The sequence below is a fragment of the Balaenoptera physalus genome (genome assembly GCF_965194825.1).
Source record: "Balaenoptera physalus genome assembly, chromosome: 13".
In the NCBI taxonomy this organism is placed as follows: domain Eukaryota; kingdom Metazoa; phylum Chordata; class Mammalia; order Artiodactyla; family Balaenopteridae; genus Balaenoptera; species Balaenoptera physalus.
In genome coordinates this window covers 60,853,308-60,874,049 of record NC_138892.1, presented here as the reverse complement: position 1 = coordinate 60,874,049, position 20,742 = coordinate 60,853,308, and the positions used below count along the sequence as shown (strand labels likewise).

Genomic DNA, 20,742 nt, shown 5'->3' with positions numbered 1-20,742 from the left:
GTCTCAGGGACGGAGGGCAACGAATCCAGATTTTATTGTCAGGGAGGGGGAAAAGGGAAAGACGTGGGTTGGGGGCCGGGGTTGCTACATCGTCAAGCAGAAAGAGTTGATGGGGAGGGGAAGGCCAGTGGGGGCCTGTCCCCCTCCCGGGTCTGTGCTGGAAGGACTGACGATACGGAAACCACAAGGGGGGGAGGGAGGTCACGACCCCGCCCGAGTTGTGCAGTGGAGGTGTCTGGTGGGAGGGGACAGCCATGAGGTCTAGGAGCTGGGATGGGGTAGGCTACAGACTCTGCAAATCCTGCGGAAAGGGGCGGGGCGGGGGCGAGGCTTCTATTGCTTTTTGCTCACAGTTTTGCGGAAGGCGAGGCGGGGGTGGGCTTGGACTGGACACCCCTTGCCCCCCTTGGTACCCCTTGGGCGATGGGTGCTGGTGAAAAGAATGGAATCCGGACTGGGAAGGAAGAAGGTGAGGGAAGGGTCTATAGGGGCATCTACTTGGTCCCACCCAAGTGCCAGAGATGCCACCAAGTGCTGCCCATGGACCCGGCTAGACCTGGGCTGGGGCCTGATGCGGGGCGGGCACAGTGAGGTTGCAGGCGGAAAAACCAAAGTGCTTATGAGGGACCCAGGATCCCGCCTGCTCCCCTCCCCCTGCGGAGGACGGGGGTGTTCACGGAAGCGCTTCAGTTTGGGGGTAGGGGGCCGGAGTCCCAGAGTCCGCTTATTGCCAAGAAAATCCATTTCTGCCCCCTGGACCCCGATCATGGCTTGTGAACCCCGTTTTGTGCTAGGTTTGGGGGGGAAGGGCTGGATGCACATGGCTTTTGGGAGGGGGGTGTCTCCAAGGGGGCTCGGGGGTGAGACAGCCCCCCCTTTTCTAGGGGAGAGGGAAGGGCAGGGGGCGGGGTTCCCTGAGATCTGGGGTGTTCCCCCCCTTCTGAAGCCCCCCTCCCCCGCTACCCCTCCCCTTTCCTGGAACCCCGTACCTCGGGGTGGGGGGGAAGGAGAGAGATCATTCAGGGAGTGCCGGGAGGAGGGACGGACTGGGAGCCCGGAGGCCTGGGTCCCGGCTGGAGGTGGGGGGGTTGAATGGGAGGGGGTTCAGGGTTCAGGTCAGTAGGGGGAGAAGAGGATGGGTCCGTGCGCAGTTCGGATGGGCCCGGGGGCCGGGTGGAGCAGGGGGTGGGTGATCGGCGGTCCCTGGAGAAGAGGTGCGGCGGGAGCCGGGCGCAGAGACAGCGGGGAGCCTGCTGCCGCTGCCATCACCGCAGCCACCGCGAGAGGGCTGGGGAGCAGGCCTCCGGCCAAGGACTTGGGCAGCTCCTTGGAGAAAGTCAGAGTGCCCTGCAGGGGGGAGAGGGGCGGGGAGAGGGAAAAGTCATTCTGTGGCCCCGCAAACTCCACCTCTCCCAGGGCCGGCCTGCATCCCCTCTCCTCCCCGCTCCGGTCCCCGCCCCTTGGACGAATTCTCCATCGCCCAGGCCTCACCGCCAGCTCCCCGGCGCCCCTGGGCTTCTTGTGACGGCTCAGTAGGGGGTTGGGCTTCCCGGCCACGCCATCTCGGTGCCGCCGGCTGGAAATGTGCTGCAGGGACCAGTGGGTGGGGGGCTGTGAACCACGGGGAAAGGAGCAACCGCCAGGGAGCAGGGTGACCGCACCTCAGCACCAGGCCCCGCCCCTTCTGTGGCACCAAAGGATGACCCTGAAGAAGAGTCTCACCCAAGCTCCCTGTCCTCCCTCCTCTCCCAGCAGGTACACTCTCCAGAATTCTCGGAAAGGGCCTTGGACCCACCTGTTTCAGTTGGACCTCCGAGTTGACCTTGACATTGCAGATCTCACAGTGGAAGGTTCGGTCCTGGGCAGGGGCCTCTGGTTCCCCGGGAGTGGGAGGCCCCAGCCGAGGGTAAGCTTTGATGGGGCCCAGTCCACTTCGGGCCTCCAGAATTGTCTTGTGCTTAGTACCTGGAGCCCGCAGAGGGCAGGAGGTAAGAGGTGGAAAAAAATTCTCCAGGCCTACTACACCTCAAATACCCACATTTCCAGTTACTATATTGGGGGGGGGTACATCAAGCGTGGGGGCTTTCCAAGGCCCTTGGGACCCTTCCAGACACAAGGTAGGTCAGGGGAGAGTCACAGTTACCAGAAATAGGGCGGGGGCGGGGAGGGAACTGAGGAGGTAAGGGGCTGAGGAATGAGGGAGATGATTAGGGAGGGAGATAGGCTGGTGAGTCTTAGAGGGTCCAGGGATGCTGGAAGCAGGAGAGTTAGGATATAGGAAGCAGGAGGGGATGAGGACAGGGGAGTGGGCGTGGGGGAGGGGAGCCCATACCTTTGTTATGTGCCTCAAGCTGGGACAGGGAGTTCACTGCCACCTTGCACAGAGCACAGTAGAGCAGCCGCTTGGCCTTCTCCTCCTCTTCCTTGCTACCCCCAGGCAGGGAAGCTGGGGCTGGAGTCCCCCCTTCACCCTTGGTTACACCCTGACCAGTCTCCGGAACACTGGGAGGGGATGGGGAGCCAGGCTGTTTCTCTGGGGATCCTGGGGCTGGACCCAGTCCATTTTCCATGGAAACTGTCACTGGGGGAGAAACATAGGGATCATCCCAGATGGCTTTCGGAGAAGATTCTTTATGTGGAGGAGACCTAGCCCCGTTTCCTGGAGGGCAAGGGCCCAGGAGTCCCCACCCTGTGACAACATGCATGCTCTCATGCCCTGGACCAGAGCCAGATGTGGTCCAGCTGCTGCAGGCTGGGTGTGAGACTCCAGTGCCTGGCTCATTCTCCATAAGCTGGGAATGGCTGAGGGGTCCAGCCCCACCAGCCTCTCCTTCAGCCAGGGTGAAGCTGGCAGCCAGCCTGGTGAGGGGGAGAGGGGCATGGAACAAGGGACCTCCCCTCCAAGGCCTGCCAGCCAGCCTGGGCTTCCCGCCCGGCCAGCCCCTTCTCAGAGGCCTGCCCAGTCCCCAGGGAGGCATGCCAAAGAACCCTAGGAAGGGGCAGAAGCAAGGTGAGGAGAGGTTGGGAGAGAGAGACACAGACATGGCAAAAGGGAAACAGAAACAGCAGAACCAGAGAGGGAAGAAACAGGGATGTGGGCTGCTCTATAATTCATGGCTTGATTAAAGATGCACAGGCCCCAGGCTTCAGCGCTGGGTTCTGGCCTCTGCACAGGGGAAACTCTAGCGCTCCCATTCTTGCTCCAGCAGCTGATCCAGTTTCCGGGTCAGGGGGAGGCCGGGGGTGGGGCTGGGGAGCTGGTGGGAGGGGACCTCCTGAGCCCTGCAGGTGTCCATTTGCTGGTCTGTCCTGTGATCTTTCCTTTTTTTCTCTCTTTCTCATTTCTGACATCATTTATCTCCATCCCAATCCAGACAGCACACTCACATATCTATCTGGACAGAACCTCCTGGCTTTCAAAAGCAGGGCAGGTATCCTTACCTCCTTAGGGAGATTGCCCTAGGAACTAAGTGAGGTAATATGTATCAAGAACCTAGAACAGTGCTAGACAGGAAACATTAGCTACACCGCCACCATCATCATCCCCCTTTGACAGAGACATTACCAAGTTAACCCAAGATGTTCAGGCTAAGAAGCAGCCAGAACACAATTAGAACTCAGCTCACCCATTCACCCTATTTGTGCATCCCTGAGGGACAGTGTGTGTGTTTGTGTGTGTATGTGTGGTGAGAGTGGGGCCTGCTTCCCAAGCTGGTGGTGCAGCTCCTTGGTTTTCATTCTCCTTAGGGTAGGGCAGGAAGGACAGGCAAGGACAAGGAGGACATGGGGATGTCAGGTCTCTCTGGAGTTGCCATGACTGACATCTGATGTGGTAATCCCAGGATGGGGGTGGCTCGGATCGTCCTGTCTTGATATTCCTTCTTTCCAGTTTCTTGGCTGGGAGTAAGGTTGAGGATGGCCACCAGCCACGAGGGAGAAAGAATCTCAGAGCTGCTTTTTGTAAACCCGGAAAAGACCTCACAGATCTTCAAGTCTCACTCCCTCATTTCCGAGGGACAAAAAACTCTGGCCCAGAGAGGTCGAAAGATCTACCCAAGATCACCCAGGGAGTTGCCTGGGTTTCCTGGGCTCAGTCCTCCCTGGGGGGAGCTCCCGTGGGCAGGCCCTCAGATATCCTGATTCTCTGCCCTGCCCCTCTCCCCAAGATGAAATGGTCTCTCCCTGGATTTGGTGGTTCCGTTTTTCTTGAGGAAGTTTGCCAGGTAGCCTCACCCTGGCCCCTGTCTGAGTCACTGGGCAGTGGGGAGGACAGACAGTGGGGACTCTGCTGAGAGGAGCTGGGGCGGCAGTGGGGGTGACAGGATGGAAATTTTGCGTCACTGGGTTTGGCTGCAGGACTCTTCTTGGGTGGGGCTGGGGTGGGAGCTGAGGAAGAGAGAGATGAAAGCAGAGGAGAGTTCTGGGAAGTGGGGACAGAATGGAGGAGACAAGATCAGTTGAAGGATGCTGGGGGGGAGTCAGACATACCTGGACGGGGGGCTACACCCTCTCCATTTGGGGGTGTGCCGCCTGGGGGAGCTGGATCTCCTGTTTCCCGGACGCTGGGCTCCCTGCCTCGAGTCTTGGCAGCCTCGATGCCTTTGACTCTTCGGGCATGGCGATTACCCTTGTAGTGTGCCTCAGCCTGGCTCTTTAGGGATGGAGGAAGAAAAGGGAATCTGAGATCGTCTTTCATCTGAACATTCTCCCCATGGAGCTCCTTCAGGTCCTGGGGTGGCCTCAGCAGGCTGCACTTAATCTCTCCCTACACCAGGGCGAGGTAAAGCCCCGTGTCGAGGAGCCCTGGTTACTCAGTCGCTGGGAACCTGGGTCCCCACCTAGCCCAGGCTCTACCGCACCACCACACCCAGGGCCTGCCTGCTGACTCAGGCTTCCCACCTTGTCCAGGGGTGAGGGAAGGGGACCTCACACCTATAGGAGAACCCAAAATGGGAGGGGCCGAGCAATCTAGCCAGTCCGCATCCTCTTCGACCCCGGGCCTTCTGTGCCTGTGTCCCCTGGCCCCAGGATCCAGCCTTTGCTGCTCCTGGGACTCCCATCCTCAAGCTGGGAGTCCCAGGAGCTCTGAAGCCTGGGCTGTAGCCTGACTACTCCCCTCTGGGTCTCATTTTCCCTGAAGCCTCTGCAGACACCCTGGAGGACCCTGGCCCCAGGCCCCAAGCCCAGCTCTGGAGACAGAGAGAGCAGCAGAGACAGCTGTCAAAACAGAGGCGCTTGGCGGGGGAGGGGAGGGGAGGGCAAAAAGAGGGTGGGGCAGGGGTGTGCAGAGCCTGGCGGCATGGTGTGGCGTGTGTGTGTGTGTGTGTGTGTGTGTGTGTGTGTGTGTGTGTGTGTGTGTGTGTGTGTACTGGGTAGAGAAACAGAACATGCTTTCTTTTCCCTACTCAGCAGAACGAGGCTCTGCTGTTTTTCTCCAAAAGTTCTCAGAACCTGCATGCCACAAAGCCCCCTCTAGACCCACACAGAAGTCCCAAGGGAACCTCTGAGGGAGAAAATCTGGGAGGCCAGACACCAAGGTTCTGAGTTTGGGGTGGCTTCTCCCATGGGAGAGACTTTCCCTTGGGAGAGCAGTGGGGGCCAGGCCTTGTGTGTAATGTGGAGGGAGGACGGTGGAGAGAGGAGGAAGCCAGGAGGTTGGCGGGAAATGGATGAGCCGGGGAGGAGTTTAGCAGAGGCCAAGGAGGGCACAGGCTCTGCAGGGGGCCAATGACGTAACTCAGCCCTGTACCCAAGACCAGAGGGCCAGAGGCCACACTCCCACCCAGACACAGATGGCCACCTGTGTTCCAAGAAGTTCTGAGCCAGGGATGCCTCAGTCCCCAAGGGAGGGATACATACAGCCATCTCTTGTCCCTCCCGAGTGCTTTCCATCAGCCCTGCCTCTCCTGCAGTATCCCCTCATATCTCCTTAATCCCTGACCCTCACCCAGAGCTCCCAGACCCTGCCCTCCCCTAAGATCCCCTGGTCGTCCCTGCCCCAGCCAGTGGATGGGTGAGCAGCTGGGTTTCTTACCTGAGAATTGAAGCGGATCTGACAGACATTACAGGAAATGATGGGCCGCTTGGTCTTGAGTAAGGGTCCCCCAAAAGTGTGGGAGAGTACAGCCTTCTGCACAGGGTCCATCTGTGGAGGCAGGCTGGGGTGAGCCAGGAACCCCAGCACAAGCTCATGTCCATCACAACCCCACTGGCAGCAGCTGGGTTGAACCAAAGTCCCCGGAGCCTCCTCCCAACCCCCCAGCATGCCAGAGGGCTCTGAGCCTCAGTTCCCTGATTCCCTCCTAGCCCAATCTTCATAGCACTGGAAGGGACCTGAGAGATCCCCTGGCCCAGTGCTCCCATTTGACAGAAAGTAGAAGTGGTTTGCCCAAGGTCAGAGCATGACTTAATAGCAGAGCTGGGACTTGAACCTGGACTCGTCTCCATCCGTTATACCATGAAGATCAAGCTCTGTCACCTTGACCTTTCTCCTGGGCTGATCCACCAGAGGCCCACTCAGGAAGTCCCAAAGCATCCCAGATCCTAGGGCCCTCAGCTGAAGCCGTTTTTGGCCTCTGCTCTGGGGCACGACCATCAACCAAGCCAAGCTTCTGGTCCCAGGAGATAGATGTTCCCAGCTTCCCATCTCTGGGCCCCAGGTTGCCCTAACACACTCATTCCCTGGACCTCTTAAAGCAGTAGCTTCTAGAGGGAGTAAAAGAACTCAGGAGAGAGTAGGTGGCTCCAGCAGGAATAAGTAAGAGAACGTAAGAAGCTGGGCTGGCCTGAGGCAGCCCGGGGATCTTCTGAACTCCCTCCCCTTAGTCACAGGGCTTCTGGGGCAGGGCTATGGGGCTGGGAGGGATTAGGAACGGCCTCTGCCCCCACCCTGGGTCAGCAGATGTCTTTGCAGTCTCCTGCCAAGAGTTCACATGAGGCGGGAAGAAGATGGGAGTTTCTCTCTGAGGCTTTCTGCTATGGGGATAAAGCCAGGGGCCTAGAGGCATGAAAGCTGCCTCCCTGCCCTGTCCTCCTCCCTTCTGGCCCCCAGGCGGCCAGGGAGAGGCGAGCCTGGAATGCAGCTGAGGCTGAGCAGAACTGGGTGATGGCTGGGATCTCTCATAAGCATGGAACCAGATTAGAGCTGAAACCTTATCTTCTAGGTGGAAGGATCAAGTGAAAAAAAAGTTGCTGGAGACTCGGGGGTCCTTAGCTCCTCAGCTGAGGCCCTCCCTGTGCCCAGGTCTTCATGATTCCCCATGAGACACTGGTGAGAGACAGGAACATGGAGCGGGGGAAGAAGGCGGTCTGGAAAGCCCACACATCCTGTCTTCCCTCTGCTCCCCAAAGTTGTCTCACTGGCTGCTTGGGGTTAATGTCAGGAAAGGGGCTTTAGCATCCCTGTGAAATGCGCCATCCCATTTGGCAGCGGCAGAGGCAGGAGCCAGGTTCAGATAACCAGTCTGACAGACCAGTGTCAATTTCCTGCCCTGCCGTTGGCTGGAAGCAGCCCCTTTCAGTGGCTTACTCTTCTCCTCCTGGAAGCCCAGGTCCTTTTCAGGGAAAAGCCAAACAGGGGAAGACTGGGTGTGTCTGTGTGTGTCTAGGCAGTCTATGATCAATCTGTGCAGGGGTGGAGTGTGAAGGCGTGTCACGTGCTGTGTGTACATCATTTCTGTATCAACAGTTCTGTGCCGGGGGCTCTGCCGAAGCCATGAATGGTCAGGTTGTGCAATCTTCAGCTGTGTGTTTATCGGTGTGAATGTATGATGTGTCTAGCAGGAAGACAGACCAAGTTGGAGACAGGCTTTAATCAGAAAGGGGAGACAGATGTTGCACTCAGCTCCCAGCCTCCGGGCGACAGTCCTCCCTAACCAGGGACCCCCAACTCTGCCCCAGGGTTCTCCATAGCCCCTGGACGTCCTCACATGCTGGGTAGGGAATGGAATTCAGCCTAAACAGAAACCCAATCTGGGCCAGGAAACCTAAGTCGATGAAAATGGTAGCGAGAGAGGAGTGGGATGGAGAGGGGAAAGCAGAGGTCCCTGGCTCTGTCTGTGCCCCACCCCAGGACCCCAGCCTGCTCCCCAGAGTGGCTGAGGACCCAGTGCCCTGAGGATGACCTGTGAGCTGACTGTCCCAGCATCCATCCCCTGCAAATGGTCCCTGTCCCGCTTGGGTCCTTCCTCCAGGGTGAGAGCCTTTTCCTTTGCACAGCCCTCTCCTCGGGTTTAAGTCCATAAACACCAACTAGGGGTGGGGGGTGGGCAGAGAGGAGGGCAGCAACCCAGTCTGGTGGGTCCTTCCCACCCTCTCCTCCAGGAACGGAGGAGACACCAGGCTGAAGGTGAGGGTTCCTGGGCCCAATCCCTGTGCAGGTGGAATATGAGCCACTGAAGTGCTGCTCCAGGCCAAGGTCAAGAGGCCCTGGTGACCTAGATGAGGGCTCTCTGGGGAGGGGTGAAGGCCAGCATCTCCCAGAGCCCCTTCCCTAGGATTTTGGCCTAGACACTGTCTGGAAAGGTCCACAAAACAGCCGCCTCCCACCTGCCCTCCAATAGCAGACATGAAAGGGAATCGCTCCCCTAAGCTGGGGCAAAATGAATCAGGAAGGGCAAGGGGGAGGGAAGGGGGAAACCAGATCAGGAACACCAGGAGGGGCTATGATTATATTTCCTTCCATTGCCCTTTATCTGATGGCACCGCTGCCCCTGTTTGACCACCCCCCCCACCCCAAATAAAGGCAAAAAGGGAAGGGGGATGGAATCTCAGGGATGGGAAGACCTGAGGGACAGGAAGGATTGAAACAGGAAAGAGAGGGAGCTAGAGGGTGTCTAAAGAGCAGGTGGAAGCTGGTGGGGGAGGGACGCTAGGAAGGGGACTAAGGCTGAGATGGGGTCAGGGCTGCATAAGGGATCTGACCGGCGGCGTGGCAATTTGAGGGTAGGTGTAGGACCTGATGGGAAGTCTGAAAATTTGGGGGACTTCAAGGATCTGAGAAACAGAGGCCGGGGTATCCAGTATGGTGGCAGCAGTCTGGGGGGCGCCAGATGGGATCCGGAGATTGGTTGGGGCCGCGCCGGTCGTGGGGGATGGGCTGGATAACCCGAGGACCAGGCGAAGGGAGAGATAGGGAGCCGGGCAGGGGCGGGCGGGGATGGGGTGGGGGGGCGCTGCGGCAGCGGCGGGAGCCAGGGAGAGAGGAGGGGCCGGGTGGCTTACCCTGCGGGACCCCGGGGGACGCGGCTCCATGGCCCGGGGTGGCGGACCCGGGCGGGGAGGCCGAGCCTGGCCGGGCCGGGCAGGCCGGGGACGCGGCGCTCGTTGCCCGGGTGGCTCGGGGCTGTGCGGCCGGGCCGGCCCGGAGAAGGGGAGGCGGCGCCGGCCCGGCCCGGAGCCCGCCCCAGAGGCGGGGCCGAGGACGGGGGCGGAGATAGGGAGCTCGGGAGGCATGAAGGGGCGCTAGGGCGAAAAGAAGAGAGGACGGGGTGTCCATGTCCAGACACTCGTTCCAGAAAGACCTGGTCCTGGCGAAGGGCCGCTCGGCCTGGCGACGGGGCATTGACCAGATGCTCCACTGGGCTTCCTCCACTGGGGACCCTTGCTGGGTCCAGTATCCCTACCAATGGCCGACCCTGTTTCTCCAGCTTGGACCTTTCTCCTTTCTTTCACCCTTTCTACCCTCGCTCTTCTGCTGACAGCTTCTCTTTCGAGTCCGCAGACGACCCCTTCCCCTGCTCCCTCTGCACACGACCCCTGTGACCCTTATACATGTCACTTCCCCTACTAAGGATGCCAAGACCGAGCCCAGGTACCCAGGTGTCAGGCACTGCTCTCTTGGTGACTCCTCTGAACGGTGGAGCTGGGGTCGCCCAGGGCAGAAGCGACCTCAAACTGGGGACATCATCCCTAACCTCTTCCCACCTCCTCCTCTTGCCCGCCACCTGCTGGAGAACCAGGTTCCCGAAGGGCTTATGCTTCATGCACTTGCTGCCCTCTGGCGGTAGAGTGGGGGCAGCACTGGGGGACAAGGGACAGGAGGGCAGAACAGCCCACTGCCCCAAACACTTCCTTATCTTCTCTGGATAGGTCCTAGGATTCCGGCTCTCTCATCTCTGGATCTCATCCCCTCCGTTCCACCTAGGGCCGAGAGATGAGCGAAGCAGGGGCCTGGATGTAGAGAGAGGCTGTCTTTGGGAGACAGCGAGGGATGTCCAAGGGCAGAGGGACGCATAATGCAGGGAGGGGTCTAAGGGGTAGGAACTACCCGAGTAGGAGAGATCTGGAAGTATTAGTGCAGGGATGGAGAGACTCTTCCGTGAATAATAATACCATCACCACCACCTAATGTTGACTGAGCCCTTGGAATGTGCCAGCGTCTGGACTGAGCTCTTTGCATGGATTATCTAATTCAATCTTTACAACCACTATTATAATAGTAAGTACTATTATTATCTTCATTTTATAGATGAGGGAACTGAGGTTTAGAGAGGCTAAATAATTTGCCCAAGGTCATAAGCTAGTAAGTGGCTGAACTGGGATTTGAATTTAAACCCGGGCATCCTGACTCCAAAGCCCTGTACTTAACTGCTGCACAGTACTGCCAAGGCATGTCTGCAGCTTTTCTGCAGTCCTCATTCCCCTGCAGAATTTGGCACTATTGATGCAGCCTGCCACACTCTCTCCCTTGGCTTCTCCAACTCTTTAGGAACCTGGTTCTGTCCCCACCCCCTCCTGTGGCTCCTTCATTTCCTTTGCAGGGGCCTCCTCCTGTTCCCACTGCCTAATTCTGCTTATTTCCCAAGGCTTGGGCCTTGGTAACTACCTTTCTCTCTCTGATCCTCTATTAAATAAAAACAATGAAATAACGTAATAATCATAGCAGCTTACACTGTTTGAAAACTTACTTTGTGCTAGGTGCTAGGCTTTATGATTATGTAATACGATTCTCACAACAACCTTGTGAGTTGGTACTATTACTGTCTTCTTTTACAGCTGATAAAATTGAGGTTCAGAGTGGTTAAGTAATTTGCCTAAAGTCACACAGCCAGTACTTTTGGAACATCAATTCAAATCCTGCCAGTCTGATGCCAAAGCTGGTATCACTCAACACCTGGCCACACTCTTTCCAAGCTTATCCACTCTCATGGCTTTAAATAGCTTGTCCCCACTAGAGGCCGTGGAGCCATGAACCTGGGGAGTCAGAAACTTGGGATTATCCACGTGAATGAACTAAGTAGCTTTGTGATCTCGGGAAAGTCACTTAACCTCTCTGGGTCAGTGTTTCCTCATCTATAAAATGGGGACAAAGATAGGAGACCCAAGGTTAAGTGTAAATCAGGTATGTAGACTGGGGGGAAACTATTCCCAGCACCTTCTGCTCCAGTCACGCCCAGTCAATTGCAGTTTCTCAAGTGCTCTTTTTTAGCCCTTGTTTCAGTCTGGAGTGTTCTCTGAAATCCCTTTTAAAATCCTACTAATAGTTCTTCAAAGCCCAACTCATAACGTCACCTGCTCCAGCTTCAATCCCTTTTTCCTCTGCTGTTTCTTTTTTTTTTTTCCTGCTCAGCTCTGGTTGGTCCCTCACCACATCCAATAAGTCTTTCCTGACGCCCCCTTGGGCTCCCCTACAAGCTACATGCCTCCAGCACAGCTCTTCTCACACTATAGGGTATATGCTAACTTGCTGTCTTTCCTACTACACCGTGAGCTCTCCAAGCACAGACTGAGTCCTGTGTCCCTGATACCAGTGCCTAGCACATAGTAGGTGCTCAAAAATTTTTTTGTTCAATTGAATTTTTGTTAGTGTCTCTGTCACAATATTTATAACCCTTCCTCTGTTTTGCATTGTAGATCACTGCATACACATCTATACTTCTTTCCTGAATATAGCGCCTTTAGCATGGGAGCATGTCATATTTACCCTCATGTCTCCGTTTTATCTAGGACAGCGCCTTCCTGATAGTCATTACTCAATTTTCTCATCTGTAAAACGAGGATAAAACGACAGCTACCCCATAGAGTTGCTATAAAACCTGAGATATGAAAAATGCTTTGTAAACCTCAAAGCGCAATGCAAATGCTGGTTTGGATTCTCTGGGAGGAGTTTGGAGGAAGCAGCAGGTATAAAGAGAACTGTATTTGGAGTCAGATGCTCTGGGTTCAAATCATACCTTAGGCACGTACTGCATCAAGTCATACCTTAGGCACGTACTGCATCAACTTAGATAAATTCCTAAACCCTTCTGGGCCTTAGTTTTTGTCTTCCAGTATGTCAAACTGGAATAATAATGTCTACTTTGTTGGGTTGTGGTGAGGATTAAATGAGATCAAGTATAGAAACATCTACTGCAGGGAATTCCCTGGCAGTCCAGTGATTAGGACTCCACATTTTCACTGCTGAGGGCCTAGGTTCAATTTCTTGGTTGGGGAACTAAGATCCCACAAGTCACACGGTGCAGGCAAACAAACAAACAAAACCCACACACACACACACACACAAAAACACATCTACTGCAGTGCCTGGTGCATAGCTGATGCTCAGTACGTGTTTGTAACTGAATATGGTTTGATGGTGGGTTACTTGAATTGAATAAAGCTGACTTCCCCCAAACCTTTAGCTCCAGCCCACTCTCCAGGACCCAAATTCCAACTGTCTGTTGGACATTTTTGGCTCAACGTCCCACTGGTCCACCAACTCGCCATGTCCTAAAGTGAGTTCAGCAGCCTCACCCCAGGCCAGCCTCCTCCTCTAACCCCCTGCCCCTGGCAAGGTGATTTCTTTCTCCCAGTCGCAGAGGCCTGAACCCTGGAGTCACCCCTGACTCATCTTCTCTCCCCCACCCCCAAACCCTGGTTGGTCACCGTGGCCTGTCAATATTTCCTTGGAAACACCTCACCCACCCCCCTTCCTTCACTCACTCTGCCGATGCGATGGGCCCGGTCTGGCTCTCCAGGTTCCCCTGCAGGCCCTTATTGCTGGAACAGCCTCCTAACTGGCCACCATCCTCCAGTCTCTGCTCCCTTCCATCCAGCTGCCCCACTCACCTGCCTCAAACGCTGCTCCTTCCAACTCACTCTCCTGCTCAAGAATGGATAATGGCTCCCTATTTCATAGTGATCAAATCTAGACAACTTTGCCAGCCCTCCAAGCCCTACCCCACTGATCCTACCCTACCCACCCAACGGTGGGCTCCAGAGAGCTGGAGCTTACAAACAGGCTGCTTATGCCCTTGAAGAGTCTCTCTTTCCACCTCCCTGTACTCACTACCACCCGTCTAGGTCTTGTGACTTCTCTCGATGGTGGACTGAATGAGATGATTCACATAAAACACCTCGCACAGTGTCTGGCCCAGAGCCGGATTTCAGTGAATATTAGTTATTACTGTTATTGTTGTCAATAGTATACCAGAGAGCCAACGACACTTGTAACTGACTAGAAGTAAAGGAGATGGGGCCCTAAGAAGACATGAGGAATTAGATACAAGAGGAGAAGAGGGCAGGGAGAGAAGGAGCCGGGGTGGCAGAAGGGTGGGGAAGGCAGGCAGGCTGCTACTCACAGTGCTGTAGTTGCTGAAGAGGCCAAGGGTGGGTGCCGGCTCCAGTGGGAAGGGCAGGATCTGCTTGAGGTCCAGTGGGGGCTGCATGATGGGGGGCTGCCGTAGCAGAGGGAGGGGCCCTGCCCGGCTCAAGCTGCCTAAAGACCAGAGAAAACATTATGTGGGGCAGGAAGACTGAAGCTTGGGAGCCCAACCCAAGCCTGGCAGTCCCGCTCTGCAGCTGGGGGCCCACACTCAGAAGTGTGACCCCCATCACACACACTTCCCCTGCAGGCTGGCTCCGGAGCAATGGAGCACGGTGCCCTGTGGGCCTGGGGGAGGGCACAGACCTGTTGTTCTTCCCTTCTGGGTGATTTTCACTTCCCCCTTCTCCAGTCTCCCTCCCCCAAGACCTTTAGGCATTTTTACAGACCCAGGAAGATCACAGGCCTTCTCTGCAGGCCGCCTGCTGGACCACAAGGACTCGGAGTCCCACGCCCCTGGCTACTCCCTTCTTCTGGTTTTGCTTTCCCCCAGGGAATCCCAAAGGCTAAGTCTTACCCCAGGGAGAACGGTCAGGTGAGTGATTCATCCCATTGCTTAGAGAGGAACATTGAGGCCTGTATTTGGAGGAGGGCTGCTGGATCTTTCAGGCTCCCCAGAGAGTTATGATTTTGTCCCACTCGTAATTCTTAATTAACTGTCGATGTCTCGGGGTAGGAAAGTGGCATTCGATCTGGGAGGTGGACTGCCTGTGGCCATTCTCAGAGCCCCTTCTCCCAACCTTCCCGTCCTCCCCAGGTCCCTCTGTCAGCTGCGGGAATGTTCAGCTCAGGCTCTGCGGGAGGAACTGCGACCAGCCGCTGGGAGGGGAACGCCTGGGTCTGACCCCAAGGGGAAATGAAACTGCAGGCTAGCCACTCCACTGCCGTCCCTGAAACCTTCTCCTCCTACCCCAGAGCCATGGGAGGAGCCCTGCCAGGCTCCACAGGGCTGGCCCGGAGGCCCTCAGGACCCCCGGGCTTCTGCTGGCCCAGCTCCCTTCTGCGACTTCTCTGTCAACCAGTCAGGGAACTCTGGCTGCCCTTCATGGCTCTAGCAACTCCCTGACAGCAACAGGGGTTCCCAGGAACAAAGGCAAACCCAGGAGGCTGCAAGCTTAGCCCCGTCCTCCCATGACCTTACTGGGGCAGAGGGTCCCCCTGGGATCCTTTCCTACTCCCTCCAGAGAGGGCCCCTTTTCATACCTTCAGTGTCTGGTGCCTGCTGCCCCCAGGCAGTGGCCTGGCCCTGGCCCCCCAGGGGCCTGGGCCTGACAGCGTCCCCTTCCCTTGGTTCTGCCCCCTGCCCCCTCCCTTGCCAGCCTCCCCCCCAGTCCAGTCAGTAGAATCAGCCAATCAGAGTCCTGGAAAAGTGGGGCAGAGGGGAGGGCGGGGGAGCAGGGATTAGGGGAATCGGATGCGAGAGGGTGGGGGCAGGGAGGGCTCAGGCACAGCTGGGGGCAGGGAGCTGGTCCAGGAAGGTCTGGAGGGGTCTGTCTTTTCCACCCACTGCTACGACTGGGTGGCCAGGGTGCCTGAGGCAGAGAGGGGTCAAGGCTGCTGGGAGCTTGGGCTGCAGACATCTAAGGGTTGAAGGAGAAGGGCAGGATGCTTGGCTTTGGCCCTTGGACAGCTAGGGGTCTGTATGTCATGTCCGTTCCCTCCTCTGCCACCTCGGGGTTGAGATGGGGTAGGGGGGAGAGGAGAGAGACAGACAGACAGACAAAAGTGAGTGAGATAGAATGGGAAAGACTGACAGAAGCAGGAATAGGCGACTGAGAAAAGGGACATAGACACTGAGAGAGAAGAGGACAGGGGACAATGGAGAGATGAAGAGAGTGAAATGAGAGAGAAACAGAGACACTGCTGAGAAGCTGGACACAGAGCTAGAGACAAGGGCAGAAAGACCAGAGGACAGAGAACAGAGAGAACGAGAGAGGGAGAGAGGAGAGAGAGGGACCGACAGACTGATGGGGCAGGGTGACCATCTCCCCTTCCCCTCTGTCCCCCCATGGCTTCTCCCCTCTGTGCCCACCTCCTCCTGCCTGGCACACAAGGCCAGGGCAGCCTTAACGAGTCCCAGGCGGGATCAGGAATGGTGAGAGAAACCTGAGCGCTCCCAGAGTCCCCGGCAACCAGCACCCACCCCAGGCAGCTGGTCCGGGGCTGGCACTTGCTCCGGCCCCAGAGAGGGAGGCAGCTCAGCTCCTTGACCCTTTCCTGGCTCTGAACTCTCCAGGCCCCCACCCCTCAAACAACCACCTCAGAGGAGAGAGATGAGTTCCACAAAAGGCAACAGAAAAAAAAGAATGTTTTCAGGTAAAGCACTCTGAGTAGTAGCACATTTAATCTCTGAGGTAACTGTTCCATGGGGCAGCTGATACTAGTTTTTAACCATCTGACACTTGAAGAAACTGAGGCTCAGAGAACTTAAAAAGACTTGGCTGATGTTACACAGCCTGTAAATATCAGAGCTGGGATTTCCATCAAGATCTGTCACCCTCTTTCTCTGCTACACAACCCCAAAGGGCTCCAATTTAACTCTGAATTCAGCAGAGATCTGAGAAAGGCTTCCATCTTGTCCAAGGAGAGGAAGGGGAGAACAAGTTCATGTCCTTCCTGGAGTTGGAGGAAAACAGGTAGCAGCCAGCCAGTTCCCTCTAGCCAGCAACTCATCTTTTCCACTGACAGGAGCCCTGAGGTCAGGGGAGGGAAGGGGAAGTGGGAGGAAGGAAGGAAGGAAGGATGGAGTGAGGCAAGGAACCAAAGTGGGCAATTGGAGATTCATGTGTCTCTTTCCCAGATTCCTGGGTCCACTCCACTGAGATCTGAGGTGGGAGGGGGCAGATGGCAACTTACGGACCAAGTGGGGAGAAGCTGGGCCCTTGGTGTCAGGTAGCCCACGCCTCAGTCCCCTCTCCGCCATCCTGAGAATAATAAGGGCCCACTGTATGCCAGGCACTTTACATATACGCCCCCCCCCCCCCGCGGATGGCTCTACTGCTCACTAGCTGGGTGACTAGCTCGTTTCCGAACCCTCTCTGTCTCATTTCTCCTTTGTCAAACGAGAGCAACGGTACCTGCGTTGTGGAGTTGTTGAAAGGATTGAACAAATCCATGTAAAGTGCTGGCCTGCCACAAAGAAAGCTCAATAAATGTTTGGTAAATAAACAAATCCTCATCTTATAGATGACCATCAGCTCAGAGAGGGCGAGTTAATTGACCAAAGTCACACAGCTAGTGAGGGAGCTGAACCTGTCTGGCGGGCTCCAGACAGGGCTTTCAAGCACCACACTTTCCTAGGGTTGGAGGGGGGAAAAGGCAGGAATATAATAAGGGCTGTGAAGGAGGAAATGAAGTAGGAAATCCAGGGCTTCTTATGGCTGGTTAGGTGAGGGCTTCAGGTGGGTTTGGAGGAGGAGGTGGAGAGCAAACTGGAGTGTGTGTGTGCGCGCGCGCATGCGTGTGGGTCTGCACACCATGTCAAGCATGGCAGGGAGGAGCTGAGGCCTGGCTGGGACAGGCCACTCCAGAGGGAAGCTCATTAGCTCGAGCAGATAGAGCCCCACCCAGCTTCATGGGGAGCTGCCAAATGCTTTATTAAAGACACTTCCCAACCACTTTAGGGGGGGTGAAGTCTCAGTCTCTTGGATGGATGGCCATCTGTCCGTTTCTGCACCCTACCTGGACCTAGGCCCTTTGATACTGCTCAGGTATCCCCCCAGCACCAGGCCACAACCAAGCCAGGTCTGACTCCTTACTCATTCCATCCCACTCAGAGCTGGTCTCTTCCTTCCTCTCTTCCCCAGAAATTCTGGCCAGGTGGGAGTCCCAGTGCCTCGGCTATCTCAGGTCGGGCCTAGGGCCTGAAGCCCCTGTGGCAAAGAATGGGAGTGTCTGCTGTGAGCTGGCTCTGGGAGTGGCAGCGTCTGGGTAGGAACAGGAGCCAGGAAGGATGTTAGGGTAAGGCTGCAGGTTAGTGTTGGTCTGGAGATTGGGCCGCGATGAGATTCAGATCACAGAGAGGTATTGGGGATAGGGTTGCAAGTAGCGTTAGGGCCCAAGGTGGTGAAAAACATAGGGTCAGCACTGGGTTAAAATGGGAATTAGGCTCTGGGGCCCAAGGAGAAATGAGATTGGCGTCTGGACTGGAATCTCATCTCTAATCCATCCCCTTTTCACTTCAGGCCTTTTGGCCTCTTCTAACCCCAGAAATGCCTAAAACTGGTGGATTAATGGGAGAGCCTGGAACCCCTAGATCTTGCCTTCTTGACCAAGTCTCAGGTATTTGAGGTATTTGTCCCCTTCTGCTTCAATTTCCCCCTTCTTGGCAGGAGGCAGGCTGAGTGCTGGAAAGGCTTTGAAGTCAAAGATGAAAGCAACAAGGGGATGATTATGAACAACTACTCAAAACATCATGCCTAATAACCCCGGGGGAGATGTGGGCGGGGGCAGGGCCTAAAGCAGGGAGGTGGCCAGGAAAGGCAGAGGGAAGACCCCTGGGGAATTTTCCCCAGCCTGATGGGGAAAGCCTCCCTCAATGCCCCCGCCCCACACACCACACCAAGGGCCCAGTTGGAGAGGAGGGTAAGCAAAGCTCAGAACGGTGAACCTGAGCCCAGAACCACCACCTTAAACCTGGGCCCACAGTCTGGCTCTTGAGCAGGCAGGCTGGGCCTCACCTGCCGGGCAGAGCACCTGCACACAGATTCAGTGGACCTCAGCGTTCAGAACCTGAAAACCTTAGAATGGGCCTCAGGCCTGGCCGGCAGCTGCCTCCCTCTTGCCTTCCTTCGTCAAAGAGGGTTAAGGTATGTGGCCCGCCAGGCTTCCCACCCCTCTGTGGGCTGGGCACAAGGAGGGAGTTAATTGCAGTGTCCTCAGGGAGGTGTGGTGGGCGTCCAGTTGGTGGCCCCTGGCATTCCTCCTGTGGTGGGATCTTGGGTTGGTTCGAGCAGGTTCCCGAGGTCCTCTCCAAGGCCTACTGACCAGGAGAAGCATGGCTCAAACTGGCCTGTCCTGGACAAGCGTGATGTTGCCTCTGGGGCCCGTGCCCAGGCTGGGGCCAGGGTGCAGGGATTGCACAGGTTGGAGGAATATGGAGCCTGTGCTCTGGGGACCTGAGTCCAAGTGTGCTGGTGGGGGTCACGCTAGGGTCGGGACAGTCTTCATAGATGGGCCTGGAGTCTCTTTCCTGCTAGAGACACTCTTGGGAAGGAGGCAGGCAACCAGTCATTCGTGCCTCTGTTGGCTCATTCATTTAATGGATTTGATGGGGTGCCAGGTGGAGGGGGGCAGATGTAGAGTGGTGAGAGTGAGGAGCTACGGGGGGGCGGGGGGAGAAAGAGATGGAGGAAGGAGGGCAGAAGGGGAGAGAGCCACCTAGTGGGAGTCAATAGGGGTCAAACGAAAGAAGAAAAGCAAAAGAGCCAAGGGGGCCCCAGCAGAGGGCTGAGGTGGGAGCCAGGCGAGCCCTGGGGTGCCAGCATGCAGCCAGGTGTCCCCCGTGGGGGGCAGGGAGACCACAGGTGTCTGGGCCTGGTGGGGGGTCTCCCACCACAAACAGGGCCCAGGAACCGGCCTAGCCAGGACAGAGGGCAGAGGTCAGAGGTCAGAGGACAGAGCAGGCCTGTGGACTATTGTGGAGGCAGGGGCTTGGAGCCCGACTGATGAGGAGTCCTTTCCTCCCCCTCCCGGGGCTCCTTCCCATGTAGGTCATGAGGCTGGGGTGGCTGTGGCTGAAGGGATGTCAGAGCCCCGCGGGAGCCTCCCTCCGCCATCCTTGTGCTCCCCGGGGCCCCTTCCTCTGCTGGTGCCCCCGGCCCAAGGCAGCGGTGGGGGTGGGGTGGGGGAGGAAGGAAGAAGAAGGCAGCCGGGAAGGAAGGGCCCAGGCAGCCAGAGCAGGGAGAGAGAGGGGCAGGTCCCGGCGTGTTGGGGCAGGATGGCTGCGGAGACAGGATCCGTGCCGCAGGGGCCCTGGGATGGACAGTTTCCCACCCCTTTTTCTCCCCAGACCCCTTATCTTCAGCCCTCAGGTTCCCACCTCCCACCACACACCTCGAAGCTACACCCACCATCTTCTCCCCCCGCCCGCCCCTCACTTCCTCCTTTCCCTCTTATCCTGGGCCCAGAAGGATGTCGGAGTGTTTGAGCTAAGGGTGGGGGAAGGCCCCGGGGAGGGGGGGGGAGGGGGGGACGGGTCAGAACCTTTCGCTCAACTCTACCAGGCCAGGACCAGCCCCTCCCCCAGCCTCTCGTAGACTGTCATATAATATTCATGAGCCTCATGAATACGCAATGTTCTCATTATGGGGCGGGGGTCTCACTCGGCTCTGTCTCCCCCTTTACCACTCCCTGGATTACCGGGAGAAGAAGCGGCAGTTTGGGGAAGAGGGAAAGAGGGGGCCCCAGATGTGGAGCCAGATGAAGGGGGAGGGGGAACCGGTGGCTGACGGCGGCCGCAGTCACCGCGGTGCGGGAGGTGGGGGGGTGACCTACTGAGAGGGACCCAGGAGCCTGGAGCCGCGGAGCCGCAGAGCCCACTCACCGAGGATCATGCTGGGGACCCAGGCGCCCGCGGTTCCGCGTCGCTCTGTCCCGGGGGCCGTTCTGGCCGGGCTGGGGGTACGGGGGGTGGAGTCGGGGGAGGAGCAGAGGCCGGCCGAGGCGGAGCGGGGGCGGAGCCCGCAGCAGGTGAAGACGGGAGGAGGGGGGACCCGGGCACACAGGGCTCCAGGAGAGGGCGTCCTGACGGCTCCTTGTTCCCTCCCGCTTTCTCTTCTACTTGCTGCCTGGGTCTCCTGGATTTACGGTGTCACTGCAGCCAGGGCTGGGGGAACAAGGCATCTAGAGGACGGTGTGTGTTGACACAGGAAGCTGGAAACTAAGATGCCTGGGATCCCGGGAAGGGCTGAGTCTGAGGGCGGGAAGTCTGGTCACAGGCTTATATGGGGTGGGGAATGCCTAAGTACTCTGGGGAGGGATGGGACCTGGCTGGATGGGACACCTGAGTCCTCTCCAGAGTGATGGGCTGGGCCGGAGCGGAGGGTGGGGCAGAGAATGTTTGGGTACTAGTTTGTTTCCCTGGCTCTGGAGCAGGATGCCTGGGGGCTGGGTCTCAGAGGTGAAATGTGGGGTTGAAGATGGACCCCAGGTTGATCTCT

General features: G+C 57.2%; 1 protein-coding gene across 16 annotated transcripts; it reads right to left on the bottom strand.

Annotated features, from left to right (window-relative positions):
• Window positions 1-8: 8 nt before the first annotated feature.
• On the bottom strand, window positions 9-20,273 carry ZNF385A (zinc finger protein 385A). Of its 16 annotated transcripts, none has more exons than XM_082419201.1 (10): window positions 20,127-20,185; window positions 18,262-18,560; window positions 13,560-13,696; window positions 9,223-9,462; window positions 6,035-6,145; window positions 4,489-4,651; window positions 2,333-2,581; window positions 1,796-1,965; window positions 1,492-1,611; window positions 9-1,347 (listed from the first exon to the last, which is right to left on the bottom strand). In XM_082419201.1, the coding sequence occupies exons 3-10, from the start codon at window positions 13,644-13,646 to the stop codon at window positions 1,117-1,119; spliced, it is 1,371 nt and encodes a 456-aa protein (XP_082275327.1). In that variant the 5' UTR covers window positions 13,647-13,696; window positions 18,262-18,560; window positions 20,127-20,185; the 3' UTR covers window positions 9-1,116. The 16 variants fall into 16 exon arrangements, with proteins under 16 accessions (XP_082275327.1, XP_082275320.1, XP_082275317.1 ...); XM_082419194.1 differs by lacking the exon at window positions 18,262-18,560 and adding an exon at window positions 17,845-17,937 and having other exon boundaries at window positions 20,127-20,175; XM_082419191.1 differs by lacking the exon at window positions 18,262-18,560 and adding an exon at window positions 17,845-17,937 and having other exon boundaries at window positions 1,492-1,587; window positions 20,127-20,169.
• Window positions 20,274-20,742: the final 469 nt, after the last annotated feature.